Source organism: Fringilla coelebs (genome assembly GCF_963513975.1).
Source record: "Fringilla coelebs genome assembly, chromosome: Z".
Classification (NCBI taxonomy): Eukaryota; Metazoa; Chordata; class Aves; order Passeriformes; family Fringillidae; genus Fringilla; species Fringilla coelebs.
The window spans coordinates 48,053,081-48,072,465 of NC_140031.1; the positions used below are offsets into that span (position 1 = coordinate 48,053,081).

Here is a 19,385-nt window from a genome sequence, read left to right on the forward strand (position 1 = left end):
AAACACTTCTAGTAACTTCAGCTTTTATCTGTCTCATGAAGAAGATGACTGATGGCCCATTATTTGTTACTCTGTTCCATGGTGTTTCAATAGTTTCCTTAGAAGGTGGCAATGGCTGCAATCAAAAATTTAATTTTCATGTGTGCTGCATGCTCAAACATCTGCCTTTGTAGCATGTAAATAAAATGACCACAAGGTCAGGCTAACTTACTTTCAACAATCTTTGGTCCTTGATATAAAACTCAAACATAAGAAATACATTAAAAAAAAATCTTCAAAAATAAGAAGTCAGTGTTCAAAGCTGGAGACTTTGTTAGAAAATGGGCCAATCAGTTTAAATATTTAGTGTGACATTTGTTTTGGGGTTTATTGATTTTTTTTAAAAGTTATTGTTGTGTTTGTTATATTTTTTTTTTAAATCGAAACTTTACTCCTTGAGTTAGACAAAAAGTAATTTATTGCCTGAAAGCTTTCACAGTGATTTGTATTTCACAAGATGAATAGACAGTTTCATAAAGAAAAACAAAGTTGCGGGAAAAAACAAAAAGCAGTAACTTTGGTCCTGGAAACAAATGATAGCACTCCCTAGGTGCCTGTGATGTAAATGTGCTTCCTTCAGGACACTCCGGCAAGACTCTGGATGCAATCCTTGCACTCAACTTGTGCTTCTGTCACAATTCCTACGCAGCACTTGGATCTGTCTGCAGAAGAACACAGGGTCTTCTGGCAGCTGTTAACTGCATAGACGTGAGCATAACTTCTTCCTTGTAGGCTGCTGAACCCGTGGCAGCAGAAGACATTACATTAGTTATTTATGAATACAGACTCCGCCTCCAAAGCTCCACAGAAAAAACAGTGACGAGCCATTCCCTCCATGTCCTGTGACACTGAAAATTTTAAGTTTGTGAGCTTTGTTTTTGCAGGAAAAAGACTCATGTAACAAATACCTGAACCGTCTTGCCTCTCATTACAGGACTTTATAGTTGCACTTTGAAATTGCATAATTTTAATCAACAGTATGCAGCATAACACGTAGTTTAACTATGATAAAAGGCTGAGCTAGGAAAAGAGCTGGCTGATTAAATGTGAAGCAGAACAGTCTTAAATATAATGAGTTATGTTCAACAGCTGTTCTAATGAAAGCTAGAGAGAAAAAATTGGTGGCTTTGTTTTTTATTTCTTTCCCTCTAGGATCTTCAAGTTCACACAAAATAATACATCATTGTTCATTTAACCATACCATTGCATAGGGCTAAAACATTTGTCCTATGGTTTTAACATTTACACAGTCTAGAATTACATCTGAAGATGAGTGCTTGTGCAATGTCCCCATCTTAAACAGTTCTGGTCAATCAAACACTGTCCTCTTTGATAAGAGCTTAACAAGCTTTACTGGCATCTAGTTCTTTGCAGGACGATAAAAATAAAAATCTGGCTCAATGTATTTTTAAAAATGGGAAATTAGGAGTGCTCTAAACTTTTTAAAATCTCTTAAATACTTAGTGTGATTTTCATTTATCCCCAGTCTTTTCATTTATCCCCAGTCTTTCACAAGAGCTTTTTTTTTTTGTCCCTTTTTTTCTCTATTTTTTGGTTTTGTTTTAGTATCACAGACTGCTGTGTTAGAACGAATTTGTCAGAAGTCTCTAATAGAGAAGTTAGGAACAAAAATTTGAAAATGAGATTGTATCTCAAATACTTGTAACATTTACTTACCATCACAATAAGAAAGTATCTCTCAGTAATGTGCAATATTCTGCTACAGCTACTTGAGCAATCTGAAGGAAGTTATTTTTTAACTCTGCAGGGAAACTTGAAAGTAGCTGAATTTATTTTCCATTTTCCTTTAATCCACAGGAAGCAGCAATACATTTTAAAAATGTTTATTCAGCTTCAGGTGTCTCTTCTAAAGATCCCTGTGGTATATTTGATGCACATCTTCCCTCATTACTTCTAACACACTTAAACTTTGAGGTAATTTAGGACAAGACATAAGAGCACTTGCAAAAAAACAAAAGCAAAGATCAGTATTAAAAATTTTTAGGCAGGATAAATAGAAAAATATTCTGTCTTCCTTTCACTACAAATAGTTTCAGCATAATACAGTTCAAAAAGCAAAATAATCAAGCTACAAAGTCCAAGTGAATTTCTAAAGCCAACCTGACTTAAGAAAGCCTCTCACGTGTGTTACATTTCAGGAACTGGGCCCACAGCAATAGAGAAGACAAAGCATTCCTGAGGCAGATTGTCTCAGGTCATTTTGCACCTCACTTTAGAGGCATGGAGGAAGGAAGGGAAAAAATTTTACCAAAATTAAAAATCAAACCTTGCAATGCTGTCTCCCATGAGGACAAACAATTGCCCCTCTCTGTGATAGCATCTCCATTTATGCCTGCCAGCCAGTACTGACTGTCAGTATTAGCTGCATGACGAACATATACCCAGGGGGATTTGGGGAAATGTTAGCAGTGGGGTCCTGCTGTCCTACATGGACCTTTCAGTATTCCAGAGATACAAGGCACTTGCTGGGAAGGCCTGAGATGAAACCTGTGAGTTTAGAAGATGGTCCTCTGCCATATTCAGTGATAAAGGTGTGCCACACTTTCTCTGTGTTAATTCCAAAAAGGAACTCCAACTTAAAATGTGACATCTTCTGGCTACATGAAGATTATTCCTTTGCAAAGCATGATTTCACCCTCTTATTAATATGCTATATTGCGATACTCTAAGTGAGATATTTTACAGTTGTGAAGATATGTTTTGAAAATAACATAGACAATGCAAGTTATAGTTTTCCATACAGAATTAAAAAAGCTAATCGGAGTCTTCATCATCAAGGTATTCCTCTGCATTACTCAATGTTCGGACTGTACCTGGAAAGAAACAAAATTTTAAAAGAATACTGAAAATACCAGGCATAGAGGTAACAAGACTGACATAATTCACAGAAGTGATAACCATGTTATCCTGCATTTCTGGAACAAGAAAAATGAGTAAGTTTAGAATGAACCTGCTCAACCATTTTGGGAAAAAAAATCGAAGTAAAAAAAATGTTTCTCATTTTTAGGAGGAGAAGCAGCAACGAGAGAACAGGAAGAAATTGCAGAGCCTTGTGCTCAAGGGGCCATATTTCAAGAAAGTACAAATTACATTTCTTCTGTACAATTCATCTGCTTCCCTGTTTAGCAGCACACTTAACACAACCTTTTTATATTTCTGTGACATATTTTAATAATTTTAATTTTTTAGAATGTACTTCAGCAACTGACATTTGAATATCCATCTGTATGTGTAAAACATAAATCTGAACATTGAAGTGGAGAGAAAGAAAGCTTCCTCCAATAAAACAGTTTTAGAGATGGACTATGATAGAAGCCATATGAAAACAGGAACAAGGGAGAGATGACTGCTGATATAGAAGTGAATCTCTGAAAAAGGCCAACGTTTCACATCCAGACATTGGAAATACTTAAATGCAGACACAAGAGACAGAAAAATTAAATTAGTGAAAATAACCAAGAAAATACAAAATGTGAAAAAAGTACACAGATCAGTGGTGTCAGAGGTATTATAAAAGGCCAGGTTAAGACAGAAAAATGAACAAGGATGCTAATACTGAAACCGCAGTTAGACTGAGAATATCAGCTGTTATATCAAGGCAAGCAAAAAAAGACAGGAAGTGAAATTACCAGAGACTAGTGATAGACAAGGTGACTAAGGACAAAAAATCAGTAAGTCATTGAAACAAAATTAATTTAAAGGGAGTGAAAAAGCAGATTAGTTATGTAGATTAGTTACTTAGCATCAGGAAATTAAACATTAGTATAATTCTTAGGACATCAGAAGAGAGAAAACAGCTGTGCCTACAGTCAACATGCAAAGATGAACAAAGTGTTCCTAATAGGGATCAAGTAACTTCAGGAAAATATTATATAATACATATTATATGTACATATTTAAAGTATATATGAATGAATGTATATAAACATATTAATATAAATATAAGAGTGTATGTATATATGGACATACACATACACACAGACAGAAGAATGTCGGCCCTTTTTTAAAACCGCTTTCTTAAGAACCAAGATTGGGAGAAATAATTTGCCAGGTTTCTGGGAAATCCTAATTTTACCTCTGCCAAAGAGCAGAACAGTATTTTTGCCACAATTGCTCTTCCTGGCCTTCTCAAGTTGCAGTCAGCTATTCCTCCCTTTAATTACCGTAACCTCTAGGCTCCTACTGGTAAGCATTCCCTCTGTTCTCACTAGTCCTATGAGGATGCAACTGCTGTACTGCATATCCCACCAAACTCGACTGTAACCCTGCCTGTGTTTTTGAGTAATTTCTTGTTCCACTTAGTGTTTCCACCCTTACTTCAGCCTCCTGAAAGCTACTTATAATAGTACTTACACAATACTGAACAATTCAGTCTTTAGCTGTTTAAAATAGCCTCTTTAACTTTTTTGGACATGGACACCATACTATTAGGAGAGATGAAGACAGTGGGAGGCAGTGAGACTATGTTAATTAACGCCTGAAAGCATTCTTTATTTCTCTTTTAGACAGTAACTCAGAGACACATAGAAATAAACTAAAAAAAAAAATAGCAGTAAGCAAAGGAGGATCATATGTTGGTGCTTGTTTGGCTTAAGTCTGGAGGAACAGACAAGCACGTGGAGAAAGACAGGACATTGTTTTATTCTTGTACCCTGTCTCTTTTGGTATGCTACTTTTAAAGTAGTCTCCATCCTTGCTTTCATTTTGTCTGAAGGGCTTGTCTTCTATTTTCATCTCTTCCCTTAGTTTTTTTACACCTTCTGAACTCTTATGCTTCTTGCTGATATAAGGTGGCATTTTGTGTTCAGTCAGCAGCATGGCATATGATAAACTATCTTCTTACCATAGCTCTACACTAACTCTCTCAAGCAAGCCCTTCCAAACACAATTCTTAGCCTATGTACCTCCCAAATGGTTTTTATGGCTATCAGTATATTGGTATTTGGCTAAAGTATTAATTCTCCAAAAGTAAAATTATCAGAAAAACAAAATCAAAAATACCTGCACTCTGTTTCTTCTTAAGCAAGGAAGCACAAGCTGCATTTGTTGCCATATCTAAAGCCAGTTTCTTCTCATTGTTTTTCAGATCTGTTCTTGCCCCTTCATGAAGAAAAGTTTCATCGTGAATCACAATACCAGTTATTACTCGACCAATGCCATTATGATATGACTTTTACTAATGTGGGTACAACAGTCATAGACAAGGGAATCTGAGCTACTGACTGCTCTGAAGCAGACCAAAAGCTATGGATGCTCTTGCATAAGCTACAGTTGTTTAGGAAACTTGCTGGCTGCTCTTCCTTTTTAAGAAGCAGATGTCATTGCTGTTCTGGGGTTTAAGTGCCTAATTTTGTCTGTAAAGCAGGATGAAATTATCTTGAGGTAAGATGTCTACCTTCCAAACAGCTGCCAGAATTTTCTGCAAGATTTTTCCTGCAAGTCAGGCAGGTGAGCTGCGCAAAGACTGTACCCGAGTTATATAGAAACACTTAAGAAATACAAATTAAACAACATTCAGGAATCTACTCTGTACACAGATTGTCGAAACCTTGGTAAAAATCTTTACCCTTTTCCAGCAGCATCTCTACAATATCTGCATAACCTTTCCATGCAGCAGCATGCAAAGCTGTGTCTCCCAATTTGTTCTGTGGAGTTAGAGGGAAAAGCAACAGGATTAAAATGCAGCAAAAAACCTTTCAGCTTCTACCAAGGGTGAATAATATCACACCTCTACTCCAAGCGTCTATGGGTTCAACCTACCTGTTGGTTTAACTCTAGGTTTGCCTGGGTAAGAAGGACATCTACTACATCTGCAGAAAACAGGGAGAGATAGTAAGAGAAGAATTTAGTGGAAAGGAATGATGCTACTTTTGCATTCATTGTAGTTAAGATTGAATGAAAGACCAATCAAATCAGCTAATGAAAATCTGTAAATCAGACTGCATTGGGCAAACAACAATTGGTCACAAAAAATGCTTCTGCATGAAATACCCCAAATCATACTGCATTTCTTTTTGATCTTTCTTCCACTCTGCCTCTAAGTTACACTAATGAGCATGCCTGCTTCAACAGCAACAACAAAACACACATCACTTGAGGGTGCTGAACGTACCTCCTAGCCTGATTTTTATTAAAGTAATAAAAAATAGGATTACATTGAAAAAGCCCTGGCTTTATTATTTAGCACTGCAATTTTATCAATCAGCCTAACAAGCATAACAAGAAAACCAGACAATAATAATTTCAAATTAATGCCCTGATACCTTTATGGCCTCCATGGCATGCCCAATACAGAGCAGTGTTTCCAGCTTTGTCTAACCCATTGACACCGACTCGATTATCCAAACACTCTCTCAACCAGCTCAGGTTGCCTGAAAGACAAAATCAGTTTTGATTATGGTTTTTTCTTTGGAAAGTTAAAAGAACCATTTCAGGTAAATAGTACTTTCTAAATGGTGTCAGTCCTCCCATGAACTTGTGAAGAGAGGAAGTGATTAGCAGCAATATTCTTAATTCCCTGAACAACCACTCATACCTAGTCATAACAAATCATGACAAAGTCATACCAACCCGTATCAAATATCTTTTCTTCCATTCCCAGAATACCTTTAGATCCCTGTGTAGCTCAATGGATGGTACCACTATTCCTCTGTGTATAAACAGAGCAGCAATTCCACCAGGCAGTATCTCACCTTTTCAAAGCTGTAAAACTTACCAGATAACTGGTAATTTTTTTGGTGCTCAAGAAACAAGATAACCAAAACAGGAAGAACATCTTAATTCTTCTTCTTCTTAGTAGTAGTAGTATTAGTAGTATTACTACTACTACTACTACTACTACAGTAGAAAACAAGCAAATCATCCTTTGGAATCACACAACTGAAACACCAAACATACCTCGTTTGGCAGCTTCATGCAGTGGATTATCAATAGACTCCGCTTGCTCTGCCACTGAAACAAAAGAGTAAATTTTAACTACTTCTGAAACATGTACTTGAAACCTGTGTGGAAACAAAACATATTTGACTCTAAAATGAAAAGAGATTTGTTAGTGACAGACTAGTGAGATTCACTTTAATTTCCAGTGTATGGGAAACTAATTCAGAGAAAACCTTGTGAAAACTTCAAACAGCATCACATTGCACAACTGGTCTAAATCAGAAGATGTGTTCCTAGTACTCGTTCTGAAGGTCTGCAAAAGTTTCTGTTCTGCTTATACATGGAATTTTTACAAATGTGCGGACAGAGACACCATCCCAATCCTGGTCTAAAATTGAAGCTTTACAAATAATCTCAATGGGAACATGAATTAATAGATTGTTGGGTTTAAATATTCACTTCAATATTCAAAAGAAATTTGAATGTAGATATGCATCATCTATAAATTAGTCTTCTTGCATATTAACAGTGCATGACCTTGGATCTCTGGCAGACAGCAAGAGTAGAGTCAGTTTGGAAGTCACAAACTAAAGTGAAATTTCATGTAGCCTCAATGACTAGTCCACAGATTTCTATTAATAATTTCTACTAACTACAGGGCAGGGGAAAAGAGCATTGCTACCATAATGTCTCCTACTGAAGAAGGGATAACATGAATCAACCTAAGTCATATTGGCAGCTGTGATGCAATCTGTCATGAGACACTGCTATTTGGTGTACAATTCCTGGCAGGACTTGGAGGAATTGTGTTGTGTTGTCTGCACTCATGGCTTCTAAAAGTGATTTTTGTTGAATCTAAAAAAGCAGTTTCTACTCAGTTCAAACACATACGGGATATTTAACGTGGTGCAAACCCCAAGAAACGAACATTTTCTGTGGAAGAATATATTCACTAGAAAAACAACAAAAGGCAAGCGAAACTCCATCCTTTAGATCCAAGTGTTCTTCCCCTCAAAACTGAGAGTGTCTCAGTATCTCTTAAGAGCATAACCAGAAACATGAACACTTGGCAAACTCAAGCTGTCCCTAGGTTATAAAAACACAAGACAGCTTGTCCACTGCTGATGTAGTGGTACCTACAGTGGTTACCACTGGTAACTGGTACTGCAGATGGATGTATTCTGAAATACATGGTGGAGTATTGTTAAGTACCACTACTTTGGTCTATTTTTGAGATGATGTCTTTTTATTTAGTGATTTCCTTTAATTGTGAATGATCTTGCCAAATAAAAAATATTCTAGACTTTACCATAATTGCTTGGAATTAGTCCAGTTCTCCCTTTGCAAGTTCCTTTCCACCAATTTGTATCACTCTGCAGAGAAAAGGGAAAATATTTTAGATGGGATATATTGCATCTCAGAAATATTCAGTCTGTGTGGAACGTCTTAGACTCACCATGTCTGAGATGTAAATGATATCTCCTTCTTCAAAGTACAGTTCATCTGGCTTAAAAAATAATAAAAAAAAGAAGTAAACAAATATATCTGAATGTGTGTATGTAGGAAAAACAAATGCCTGGCTAAGTCAGAATACATTCACCTCTTCATTCAAAAGAATGATAACTCGAATTCTCTATCACCAAGACAACGTCCTAACAGTCCATAGTTTGACTTGCTTACAGCTAACTTTCTGGATCAGTAACTTTCCTAACAGCACAGGAAGACTGTGGCCTTTCCAACTGTGCAGAGCACTGAGCAAAGGAAGCAGTGAAATATCTTTCAGGTTTGTCAACTTCATTTGGGAATTCTTTTTGGTTGGTGCCAGTTCTCCAGATCTCCTAGGTCTCAACTATCATTGCTGTCTTTGGAAGAAAAAACTAATTATTCAAGATTTCTGATCTTTGTTTGTAGGTAACTACAGAAGAAAGCATGCTGCTTTTAAACAGAGCTGTTCTTAAAAGTGACTATGATTCACAGTTTTATTCACATTAAGAATGACTATCCATCAACAGTGTATTAAAAATTCAGTACAGTAAGTCTAATATGCCAATAATAGCAGAATTGAAGAAATATTATGGACAAGGTTGGAAGTAAGATTCCCAAACTGCTGAAGTAAAGATGTACTCACCGTTCTGGGCTCAAATGTATACAGGGCCCTGAATACTTTAACCTGCCCTAAAAAAACAAAAACAAAACAAAAAACCCAATTAAAAAGTCAGTACCAGTACCACGCCTTTCAATGCAGCCCTTAAATCCAAAGACATTCCTTTAAGCTTAACACCAGTTGCCGAATGAATTTGTGCTATCAAAGAAAATCATGATGAAAAGACTCAGCAGCCTGAGTTAAAAAACCAGCAACATGGGTTATGAAAAAAACTGGCCACTTGATCAGTTATGTCTAAGTAGCCTCTTCTGCACACTTAACGCAGTCTTTATAGCTCACCAGGCAACAGAAGTGCTGTCATTGATTTCTGAGGAAAAGGGTAATTTCACTCATATATACCCTTGCACACTCATACATGCTGTATGTACTTTTATTACTAACATCAAATCTGTCAAATGACAAAGAATTAAGAAAAGAAGAAAGAAACAAACCCATGACCAATGCCACCATGTTCTTACACTTACTTGCAGTCATAATTAGGAAAATAATGCAGTAATACAGAACTCATAAAGAAAAATTACAAATGGTCACAAAGTCCTATTTAATGTACAACTGATGCCCTGTTCTATTCAGAGGCTTAAAATGGTTTGCAATTCCAGAAAGCGGCTAACAGATGTTTTAATAGGGCACTTTGGAAGGGACTGACAGTAGTATTCAAGCCAAGAAAAAATAACCTTAATGCAGAGAGGTTCAAATTAAATTGCATAAACTGCAAAATAAAGTTCCCTACAAGCTTTTTTTAAAAATTCAAAAGGTACATTTCAAGAGCACAAAGAGAAAGCACAAATATAGAAAAACATGTATGTTACATAATTTAATCAGTCGAACTGCTGGAGTCCATTTGACTTACTAGAGGAATATATTAGGCAGTTCTGTCTTGTTTACTTTTAGGTATCTGAAGTCTTAAGTATGTAGGTTTATTTACTTTTAAATGTTCTAAGTTTGCAAGTGTAGGTTACACACAGGTTCTTACACTATATGTGTTTATACAGATTAACTTGTATAAAATTGCAGCGTTTGATCCATCAAGAGAATGTGTTACTTAGGTCACATTAGGTCCAGGCTATTTTGTGTACTCAGAGAAACTAATGAACTTACTATCAAAGTAATAAAATAAAGTGTACCCATGCAATGTTTCCTGTTGTTTATTAAATGGAGATAAACAAGTAAAGACAGGGTAGGTCTCAAGAATAAGCCTTTACATTTCTAATTAAGAAAACCAACATCTCTAGAATTTTGTCCTTTTTTTTTTTTTTTTTTTTTTTTTTTTTAGATGTAGTCTTTATTATCCCAGTATCTAAAATCCTACCCAAAAAAGTGATCATTTTAGAATGTTAACTTAAGGGCTTTAGAAACAAGATTCTGGAGGTAAATATGCTGACCACCTTGAGAAAAGAGGATGGTACCCAACTGCAATTTTGCAGCATCCCTTGGGGCGGCTCTTAAACTATATTTTAAAAAGCCTCTGGATATTCCCTAGCAACAGTAATGCCAAGGTACACTTGCCAAGGCATAACAACTAAGCAAGACATTTATGTGGTTCTCTATTCTCAGGCTTTTTTGTGACTAAGTGTACATAAAACTAAAAAATAAGATGAATATGTGTAAACACTTTGCCAAGTGCATGTAGATACTGTATATAATTTTTTTCCCAATATGTAATTGCTCCTCCAGTTCCTAATTTTTAATAACAGGAATTCAGTTTGGCTTTATTGGTTGATTCTCTCTTTCACACAGCAGCCATTTCCTAGACATAAAAGGTCCAACATTTCTCTCAAACCTTTGTCCCAGAAACAAAATACTTCCAACTGTGGCAACTGCTAAAAAGAATGAAACCTGAGTGATGTTTATTACCTATACAAAGATGATGAACAAGGACAGCACACAGTAATGTATCCTGGATCAAAGAGCTTTAGCATGAAAGATGAACTGCAGCTGTGGAGAAGCTAAGCAACAATGACAAAAAAAAAAAGAAAGAAAAAAAAGAAAAGAACAAAGAACAAGAGATGACACAACAGGATGGAAGATAGGAGTACTGATCCTCCTCCTTGGCTTTCTCACACAGAAGACACAAAACCAAAAGACAGAACTGCACACTAACAACTATGGAGACTACAACCATCATGAACTGATCTTCAGTGTTTAATGTGAGTAAGAGGAGGAAATGGACAACAAAAGGGAAGAGTAAGAAATATTAAAAGGGGAAATGAGAAGATGGCAGAAGACAGGGAAAAGGAGAAACGTGCATTTGTGTGTTTCATGCATCTTTCATACTAACGTACTGCATATGTGCCAACACATTTTCTAAAGCTATCACATCTGTGGAGTACATGGAAGCACAGGGCAGTGATATGTCCCACAACAAATCTTTTTCTAAGCACAGATTCAAAGGGGTCTTCTTTTCAGCCCTGTTATGCCCTTGTCTGCTCAGTGGGTTTAGGGGAAGGTTGAGTCATTTAGAGCGGTGTACAGGAGAAACAACAAAAATCTTCAATAACAAACTTTTACATGCAAATTTGCAGAACACTAACGTAGAATTAGGTACTTGGCAAATTTTAAAGCAAAATCCAGACAAACTAAGGCACTTCAGAAACTTTAACTTAGCCAGCTTTAACTTAACCAGATATAGGGCATTTACTAAGGCCTTAACTGGAATTTTTTCATCTGATTTACAATATATTTCCAGAAGAATTTAGGAGAAGAAATACAGAAAGAAAGATATCACCACCCATGGACCCAGTGACAAGACTAGCAATGTTGATGTCCACATCAAAGTGATGGCCACAACCTTGATCCATAGGGAAAATCCCATGAAGCATGAAGTTAAACGTATTATCACATGGTCAGGTTCAGGTGGGAATGCCCAGGTATCTCCAAGGGGGGGGGGGAAGAAATTAATGCTCTCTGATATAACACTGTGGATCATCTGCAGTTCTCTCTGGTGGAAGGCCTCAGAAATTGGTCTGGGGCCTAGATGGTTTATGGCACCTTCTAAGATATGACAGCTGCCTTTCAAGTCAGCCTAGTTGAGCTAGTTATATCCCACTAGCAGGTATGAATACCTTCAGGCTTAGTGTGAATGTCTGACACCTTCCCCACAGAAGGGAGCTTTCACACCTGAGACAGCTGAGTAAGGGAAGACATGAGAACACAGAGGCCTCTTCACGTATCTGCCTCAAACCTCAGTTTCTTGATAAACACGGGTTGATTTGTTGTTGTCACCCCCTGGAGCTCATGCTCTCTTCACCTGATCTTCCACACCATCAACAAAGCACACCCTGTTTTTGCAAATTTGAGACATTCAACAGTAATATTTTAGTCTCACAAACCACAAACTTTAGTCATAAGACTGTCTTCTCCCTCCTTATGGAATTTGCATTAAACATCTGCAAAACAACTACTTGACAAGCAAAAAGAGTAACTTATTATACATACTAAATAGATACAAATACTCTTAGCATACAAACCTCCACTCTCTGTAGCTAGCAACATAAAACTAATGTCAGGTTGGGCTGACCCCACATCTTTTAATTTATTTTTAATAACTTACCTATAAACTTATCCAGCTTTTCTGAGGAAGAGAAACATGCAACTCATAATTCCAAGGGGATTGTTTCCCTGCTAAGTGCATAGAAGCAATGAAACAGAGAAACTAAACAGTAATAACAGCTTAAACATGCAGCTTCTGATAGGTACTGAAGAGAGATACTAGCACTGCTTCCTAATGCTAAGTAATAAAAAGACCTCACAAAACCAAAACACCATTTTCTAAAAAGACTGAAAGATTTTTGTTTTCTTCTTACAACTTTGAGGTCTCTTCTTAATGAAGCGCACTATCATTAACAGAAGACTGCTTCTATGGAAGTGCTAAGTAAGGAGCGCAGCAACTAAGAGTTACTGTTTCTCTCATAGTGACGTTTTTTCCCCACTTCCTTTCTGTTCTTTTACTCTAGCTTCTCTAAACCGCCACACACATTAGCATTAAAATACCCTCCACCACCAAACATTCTCCACTCTCTGATTTGCTTTCAACCCACCTAATGAAAAACTAAAAAAGAAAAAAATCAAAAAACAACCTATTCCTGCATGGCATTACTTACTTAGGTATTTGTGTTAGGCTGAAATTTCAGCACCAAAGGGGAGATAATGAAATTTCATTCGCTGTCAATTAATATCATGTCCTCAAACACAAAACCACCCCAACACAGTCCTTGCTTCAAAACACGCATATTTTAAGCAAAATAATGATGGTGGTAGGTCAATGTTCACAGGAGCTACCAAGGCTTGGCCCCACTGGACTGATATGAGTCTTTTGTTAGCATCTGCTATAGAGAGCCATAATCAAATCTCACTGACTCGAATAAGGCACTACTAATCAGATATTGATCCTGATGCAGCATCTTTTCATTAGCTATATAAAGACTGAGTAGCTCAAGACTATCATAAAAATCAGAATAAGTAACTCAAGATGAGCTGACTCACTGCATGTCACAAAGCATTCTCAGTGCCTACAGTACACAGAGGGATAATCTCTGTGCTGTAGAGAATCAGAATTTACTGTGGTTATCTACAGTTAGTTAAAAAAACCACAAGTCTGTCAATGTCTTAAACGGTTCCAGCTAATCCTGGGCTCTCCTCGGCCACCTTTCTCCTTGCTGCCATAACGCTAGACAGAAATAGTTCAGAATCAGTTACTCAAGCAGCAACTTGATTGAAAACAACTAACTTGAACTCCTACCTGTAGCAAATGGCCAAAAAGGTGAAAATATGCAAAGCCCGTTCCAATACCACACTTTCAGTGACTAAATTTTCCTTAATATCAAACCTAAACTTCCACGGCACAACTTGAGGCCATTTTCTCTCATCCTATCACTTGTCACTTGGGACAAGAGAAAAGCACACACCTTTGTACAACCTCTCTTCAGATAGACACAGAAAGCAACAAGAGCCCCCCAGACTGCTTTCCTCCAGGATAAAAACCCCCAGCTCCCTCAGCTTGTACCACCTACTCACCAGACCCTTCACCAGCTCCACTGCCCTTCTCTGGACTCTCTCCAGCACCTCAATGTCTTTTTAGTAGTGAGGGGTGCAGAAATGGATGCAAGACCTCAGGAGCAGCCTCACCACCCAATACAGGGGGACAGGTCTGTCTGCTGCCCACACCACATTTCACGCAGGCCAGGATGCCAGTGGCCTTACTGGCTACTTGGGATGGCTCATACTCAGCCAGCTGTTGGCCAACACCCTCCGCTCCTTTTCCTCCAGGAAGCTTTCTAGCCTATCTGCCCCAAGCCTGTAGCATTCAGAATTGGAAAACAAGATGCTTTGCACAGAAGTCTACAAACAGGTTCAGAAGTATTGGAAATACTTTTTATAGGAGTGCTGTTTGTACTTTGGCACAGCAGAGTTCAACATAGCATTTAAGGATTGCCACAACGGACACAGAAAAAGGTGGAGTCCCCAGTGTTTAGAGAACCATCTTCAACTTCTAAGTAACGTTTACCAGAAAGAGGAAGTGAACACAGCGAATACATGTTGGGGGAGGGGGGAAGGGCATACTAAAAAATATGAAGGTTAGACTGGTGCCAGCCTAGATGACAAAGTGAGGCATCCAGGAACAATCATGAACTGCATTGATCAGTATCTGGAATGGAAGGAACGAATGTCATTTTGTTAAGAGAAAATCAGAAGTAAAAATATTCCCATAGAAAATATAAGAGAACACACTGTTACTGTCATAGCCTGATGCTGAAATCCTCTGTTTTTTATCAATTTTATTTTTATGAATACCAGCATGCCTTCACTTGCAGGAAGCTTGATGGAGGTCCCAGCAACTTGCAGTAAAATAAGAGGGTTTGAAGTCTGAAATGAAAGTTTAGAATTCATATTGAAAGCAGACTGGGAACTGTTTAATTGTTTCTCTGATGTTCTTCTCCCCTCAGACCTCATGATTGCAGTATAACTCCCCACATCCACACGCTCACATCTTCCTAACTAACAGAAACCTTTCTCTGAATACAGAAGAAACCCAAACCACCATCACTTATGTCAAATTTAAGCCGCTTAGGCATGTGACTCAATGCCAGTGTTCTGCTCCTGCAAATGCTGTTATAGCTCCTACTTCATCTTAAAATTGAGGTGAACTTGTTTATGACTCAAACTAAGTATTTATGTCAAGAATTCTACTTTTAACTCTGATGGCTACTAATGGAAGAAAAGTCAACAAAACTGCATTGAGGTAGCAACCTTTTATGCTAAGTCCTTATGTTTCCTTCTGCCTCCCTCTCAACTGGAGTAATTTATACTCTAATTTCCTTGGTACAAAGGCTGGTCTTTCTCTATAGAATATAAATGTTGTCTCAACTCTAGGCCAGGATCAACAAACCTTACCGTGAACATGAAAGTAAGATTTTTTAAAAATATCAGTACACCCCTTTCATCTCCCCAAAAGCTTTTGCTGCACACTATATAAGGCTCTAATCAAAAAGACATCACCAGACAGTTAGCACTCTTGAAGAAAACACTGCTTAAGTAACAGACAACTAAGCAGAAGCCATTAAAGCTCATCAAATCCAAAGGACTTAATAATCCTGTTTGTAAACAGGATTAATATCCAATATGATATGGACACTGCAAAGAATAATGTAGTTTGAGACATCAACAGATTTCTTAAAAGATGGAGGGGAAACCCTACTCTTGCATAATGCTGACAGAAAAAAAGTATGTTTCTGCTATTTTCAACATCCACTCCATTCCATTTTATTTTTGATAGTGAGTCTAAACAAAAACTACAGCTAGAAAACAATAACAATGCAGAGTTACACAAGAAAAGCAAAGCACTTCTTAAAAAAAAAGCATCAAAACACTATAAACTAAAAGATATTTAGAGTTTCTATAAACAATCTTGTCCCCTCACCCAAGGGCTGACTACAGACCCGAAAGACTAGCTCAAGTGTTCACAAACACAATTGTCTAACATATGTTGATGTCAAAACCATCTCTCTGTAACTGAAATCCTTATGTGCTGTGCACACAGAGGATTTACAAAAAAGCAATCTGTCAGAAAAAATCCTCTCATGTACTGAAGAAAATGACAAGTGTCACAGCTAGTTGGTTTTCCCCCTTCATATCATCTCTTTTAAAGCACTAAACTCAGGTCCAAAATCCTTGAGTTGAGCAGTGAAGACTAAGTGTTTTAAAAAGTAACTTTTTTTCACTATATATTTTCACTTCCCCACCACTGAAATATTTCCCTCCCTCTCTGTCTAATCTGCACTTCTTATTTCCCAGACACAGAGGAATGGATGACAGCAACCAATGTCTGATTTTCTCTCCTGTCTGTCCTGAACTGTAGCAATTCATAAGCAATGCAAGCAGTCTTGCTATTTCCTGACAGAGCTTATAGACTTGATACCTAATAACCACTGAAGAAAAAACATCCCAGCTTGGCGCCTTGGCCAAAGGCACCAAGAAATTCTAGCAAATGCAGTCAAAATGCCACCGAAAGAGACAGCCCTCCACTGCTGTAGAAACTATGTCACCACATGGAGTTCCCATATTTATGTCTTTAAATAACATCTATATATAACCCTAAGGAATTCAATTACAGTATCAAAGGTATATTATCTGTATTCTGTATTAACATACAGAAGTCAGACATGCAACTACAGAGATATTTTGAAGTATGGTAGAAGGCAATCCCTTTCAGAAAAATTACTTTGAAAAAAAAACTGACACAACAGATGCTGCAAAATTTCCTCTTCTAAAAAGTCAGGGATTTGGAAAAATTAATCTTATTACTCTCAATCAGCTCTGAAAGTCATTAGCAAGACAATCTTACTTTCTTTGTCTTCCTTCTACAAATTTCCTTTTGCTGTGTCAAGCACTCATGCTGGTAAACCAGCTCAGCAAGTTCATCAGACATAAAAATAACCTTACACAGACATACAAATAACTGTGCATAAAAAAGTTGAGAGCACCATCAGCTTGTCACATAACTAAATGGAACAGAAAGGGGTGGTGGGGGTAGGGAACTTGTCCTTTTGATGACAGTTCACATTTTATCAGATCAAGCACACCACAAACTGCACCCCACCAAACTAGGGAGAGACACCTAGTATTAGACAGAACATATCTGAGTCAGTCTGAGAGCTCCTCTAAGTTAGGGAGGGCTGCAGCCTCTAACTCCTTAAGAATCTTATGTTAAATTTGACTCATCTTCTTGAAAAACAGAAAACTGAGTTATCAACTTCATGGGAAAATCCCATTTTTCATACACATTCAGCTGTGAAACACCACATCCTTTCAGAAGCCTGCAGATTTCCTCAGTACTGACTGGTTTTGGTAAGAGTCCACAACAGCAATGCTTTTATTACTGTCTTTTTAATTTCAAGTAAGCTGTTTTCAAATAAGCTTAGCAAACTACAGGGCAGAGGAAATTCCTCTGAGCATGAAATTACAGCCAGAGAGTTTTAGCAGATTTTAATTCTGCAGGCAGGATGAGACTGATGGTTTAAATGGTCTAAACTTGTTTGATTTACGTGACTTCAAATTAAAAATCTGTTTTATAAGCTGTCTAGTTAAAATACTCAATTAGGCTAAGCATTATTTTTTTTTTTACATCGGCATTTCAAACAGTATTCCAAGTGCAAAAAAACCCTGAAGTCTGGATGTAGTTAGGGATCAGATAATCCTGGTTTGGGAGACATCACAGTGGATTTTTAATTTCTAAGTAAGAATTTAAGCTTTTACAGTGACAGATGATACAAAAATATGATAAATAGCCATTAGATTTTCCAGATAAATTCCTTACTTAAAAAAACCTCAAACCCTAAAGCTAATGGTTAAATTTAAGAGAGAAGAATGTATATTTACCTGAAAAATGCCATTTCTATTCTAAGATTTAAAACTGTGCAACTTCCAATGGCTTTTCAGTTTATTTTTAGAAAAAGCTATGGTGAGTATTATTTTTTTAAGAAAATCGGCTTTGCAGTAAATTTTTCTGAAAAAAAACACAGGAGCAATACCTTATACATTGAGGACAAAATGCACTAGAAAGGGTGATGCGCACATTGACACCTGAATGTCGAAGAGCACATTTAGAGTTTGGTTGTTAGGAGTCCTGCAAGGACAACAGTGGATTCCATCTTTAAAGATGAAGAATGTTGCATGCAACTATACTATAAAACCGATTTTATGCGTTAATATATCGCCAATCCGTGCAATCACGAGACATGTCTCAGAGCACTTCAGCGCTGTTTCTTAAAAGGCTAAAAGGCTTCCTGCGCATTTCAGGCTACGCAAGTAGCTCCCGGACGGACACCGCCGGCCGGGCACGCCACGACGCCAAGTGCGATCGCCGGCCACCGCGGCTACGCGCTGCAGGCGAGGAGGGCAGGGGCAAGAGGGCTCTGTCAAGCCTGTGACACGGGAAGCCTGTCCCTCGACGACGGCTCCGACTTGGGGGGGCACTCCCAACGCTTCTCCCGAGCTAGAGCGGGCGCGGGGTCCGGACTAGACACGGTGCCGAGGGCAGCCCCCGCTGCCTTCCAGCCACGGGAGGGGCAGCCCTCCCCGCCGACAGCAGGGCGGCGGTGCCGAGGCTCATGGCGGCAGGGTGCGGTCCGGGGCGGAAGGACGGCTATGCCCGCTCCCACCCTCGCCCGGGCTGTTTGAGAGCGCAGACCCGAAACCCAAGCCATTCACGTGTCAGCAGCAGCGGGCTGCGTCGCGCCCCGCACGGCGAGGACGGGCCAGGCCCCTCTGTCCTTCCCTCACCTGGCTTGGCCGGTTTAGGTGGCGGCTTGGACATGGCTGGCCTAAGCACGGACGGGGGAGCGGCGCGAAGGTGATCGGTTGCCCGGGCGCGGGCCCGCGGTGAGAGGCGGCGGTGCGAAGCCCGGCAGTCCCCGGGCACGGCGCGGCAGCGGCGGCAGGAGCCGGGACGAAGGGCGGGTCCCGGCCGGACCCTCCCACCCCGCGGGAGCTGCCCCGGCCCCGGCCGGCACGCGGCCAATCAGCGCGCGCGCCGCGGGACCAGGCCCCGCCGCTTCCCTCTGCGCGCTCTGCCCAGGCCGCAGGAGCCGCCCAGGCGGCGCGGTCGGGGCCGGGCGGCCCTGGCGGCTGCGAGGGGGCTGCTCCCGGCAGGGCGGCTGGGGTGTCGTGTGCGTGGGACCGCCCCGGCTCGGAGGCGGGCGCGCCCCCCTCAGGTCCGTGACAGGGCGCAGGAGGCGGGCGCTCCGCCTGCGCGGAGCTTTGCTGGCGGAAGGATGTGCTCCTAGCA

General features: G+C 39.2%; 1 protein-coding gene across 1 annotated transcript; it reads right to left on the bottom strand.

The window, feature by feature from the left end:
- Positions 1–445: 445 nt before the first annotated feature.
- On the bottom strand, positions 446–19,058 carry OSTF1 (osteoclast stimulating factor 1). Its single transcript, XM_084225543.1, has 10 exons — positions 18,881–19,058; positions 9,068–9,114; positions 8,396–8,446; positions 8,249–8,312; positions 6,958–7,011; positions 6,324–6,431; positions 5,821–5,870; positions 5,627–5,705; positions 5,062–5,160; positions 446–2,873 (listed from the first exon to the last, which is right to left on the bottom strand). The coding sequence occupies exons 1-10, from the start codon at positions 18,912–18,914 to the stop codon at positions 2,815–2,817; spliced, it is 645 nt and encodes a 214-aa protein (XP_084081669.1). The 5' UTR covers positions 18,915–19,058; the 3' UTR covers positions 446–2,814.
- Between the last annotated feature and the right edge of the window lie 327 nt (positions 19,059–19,385).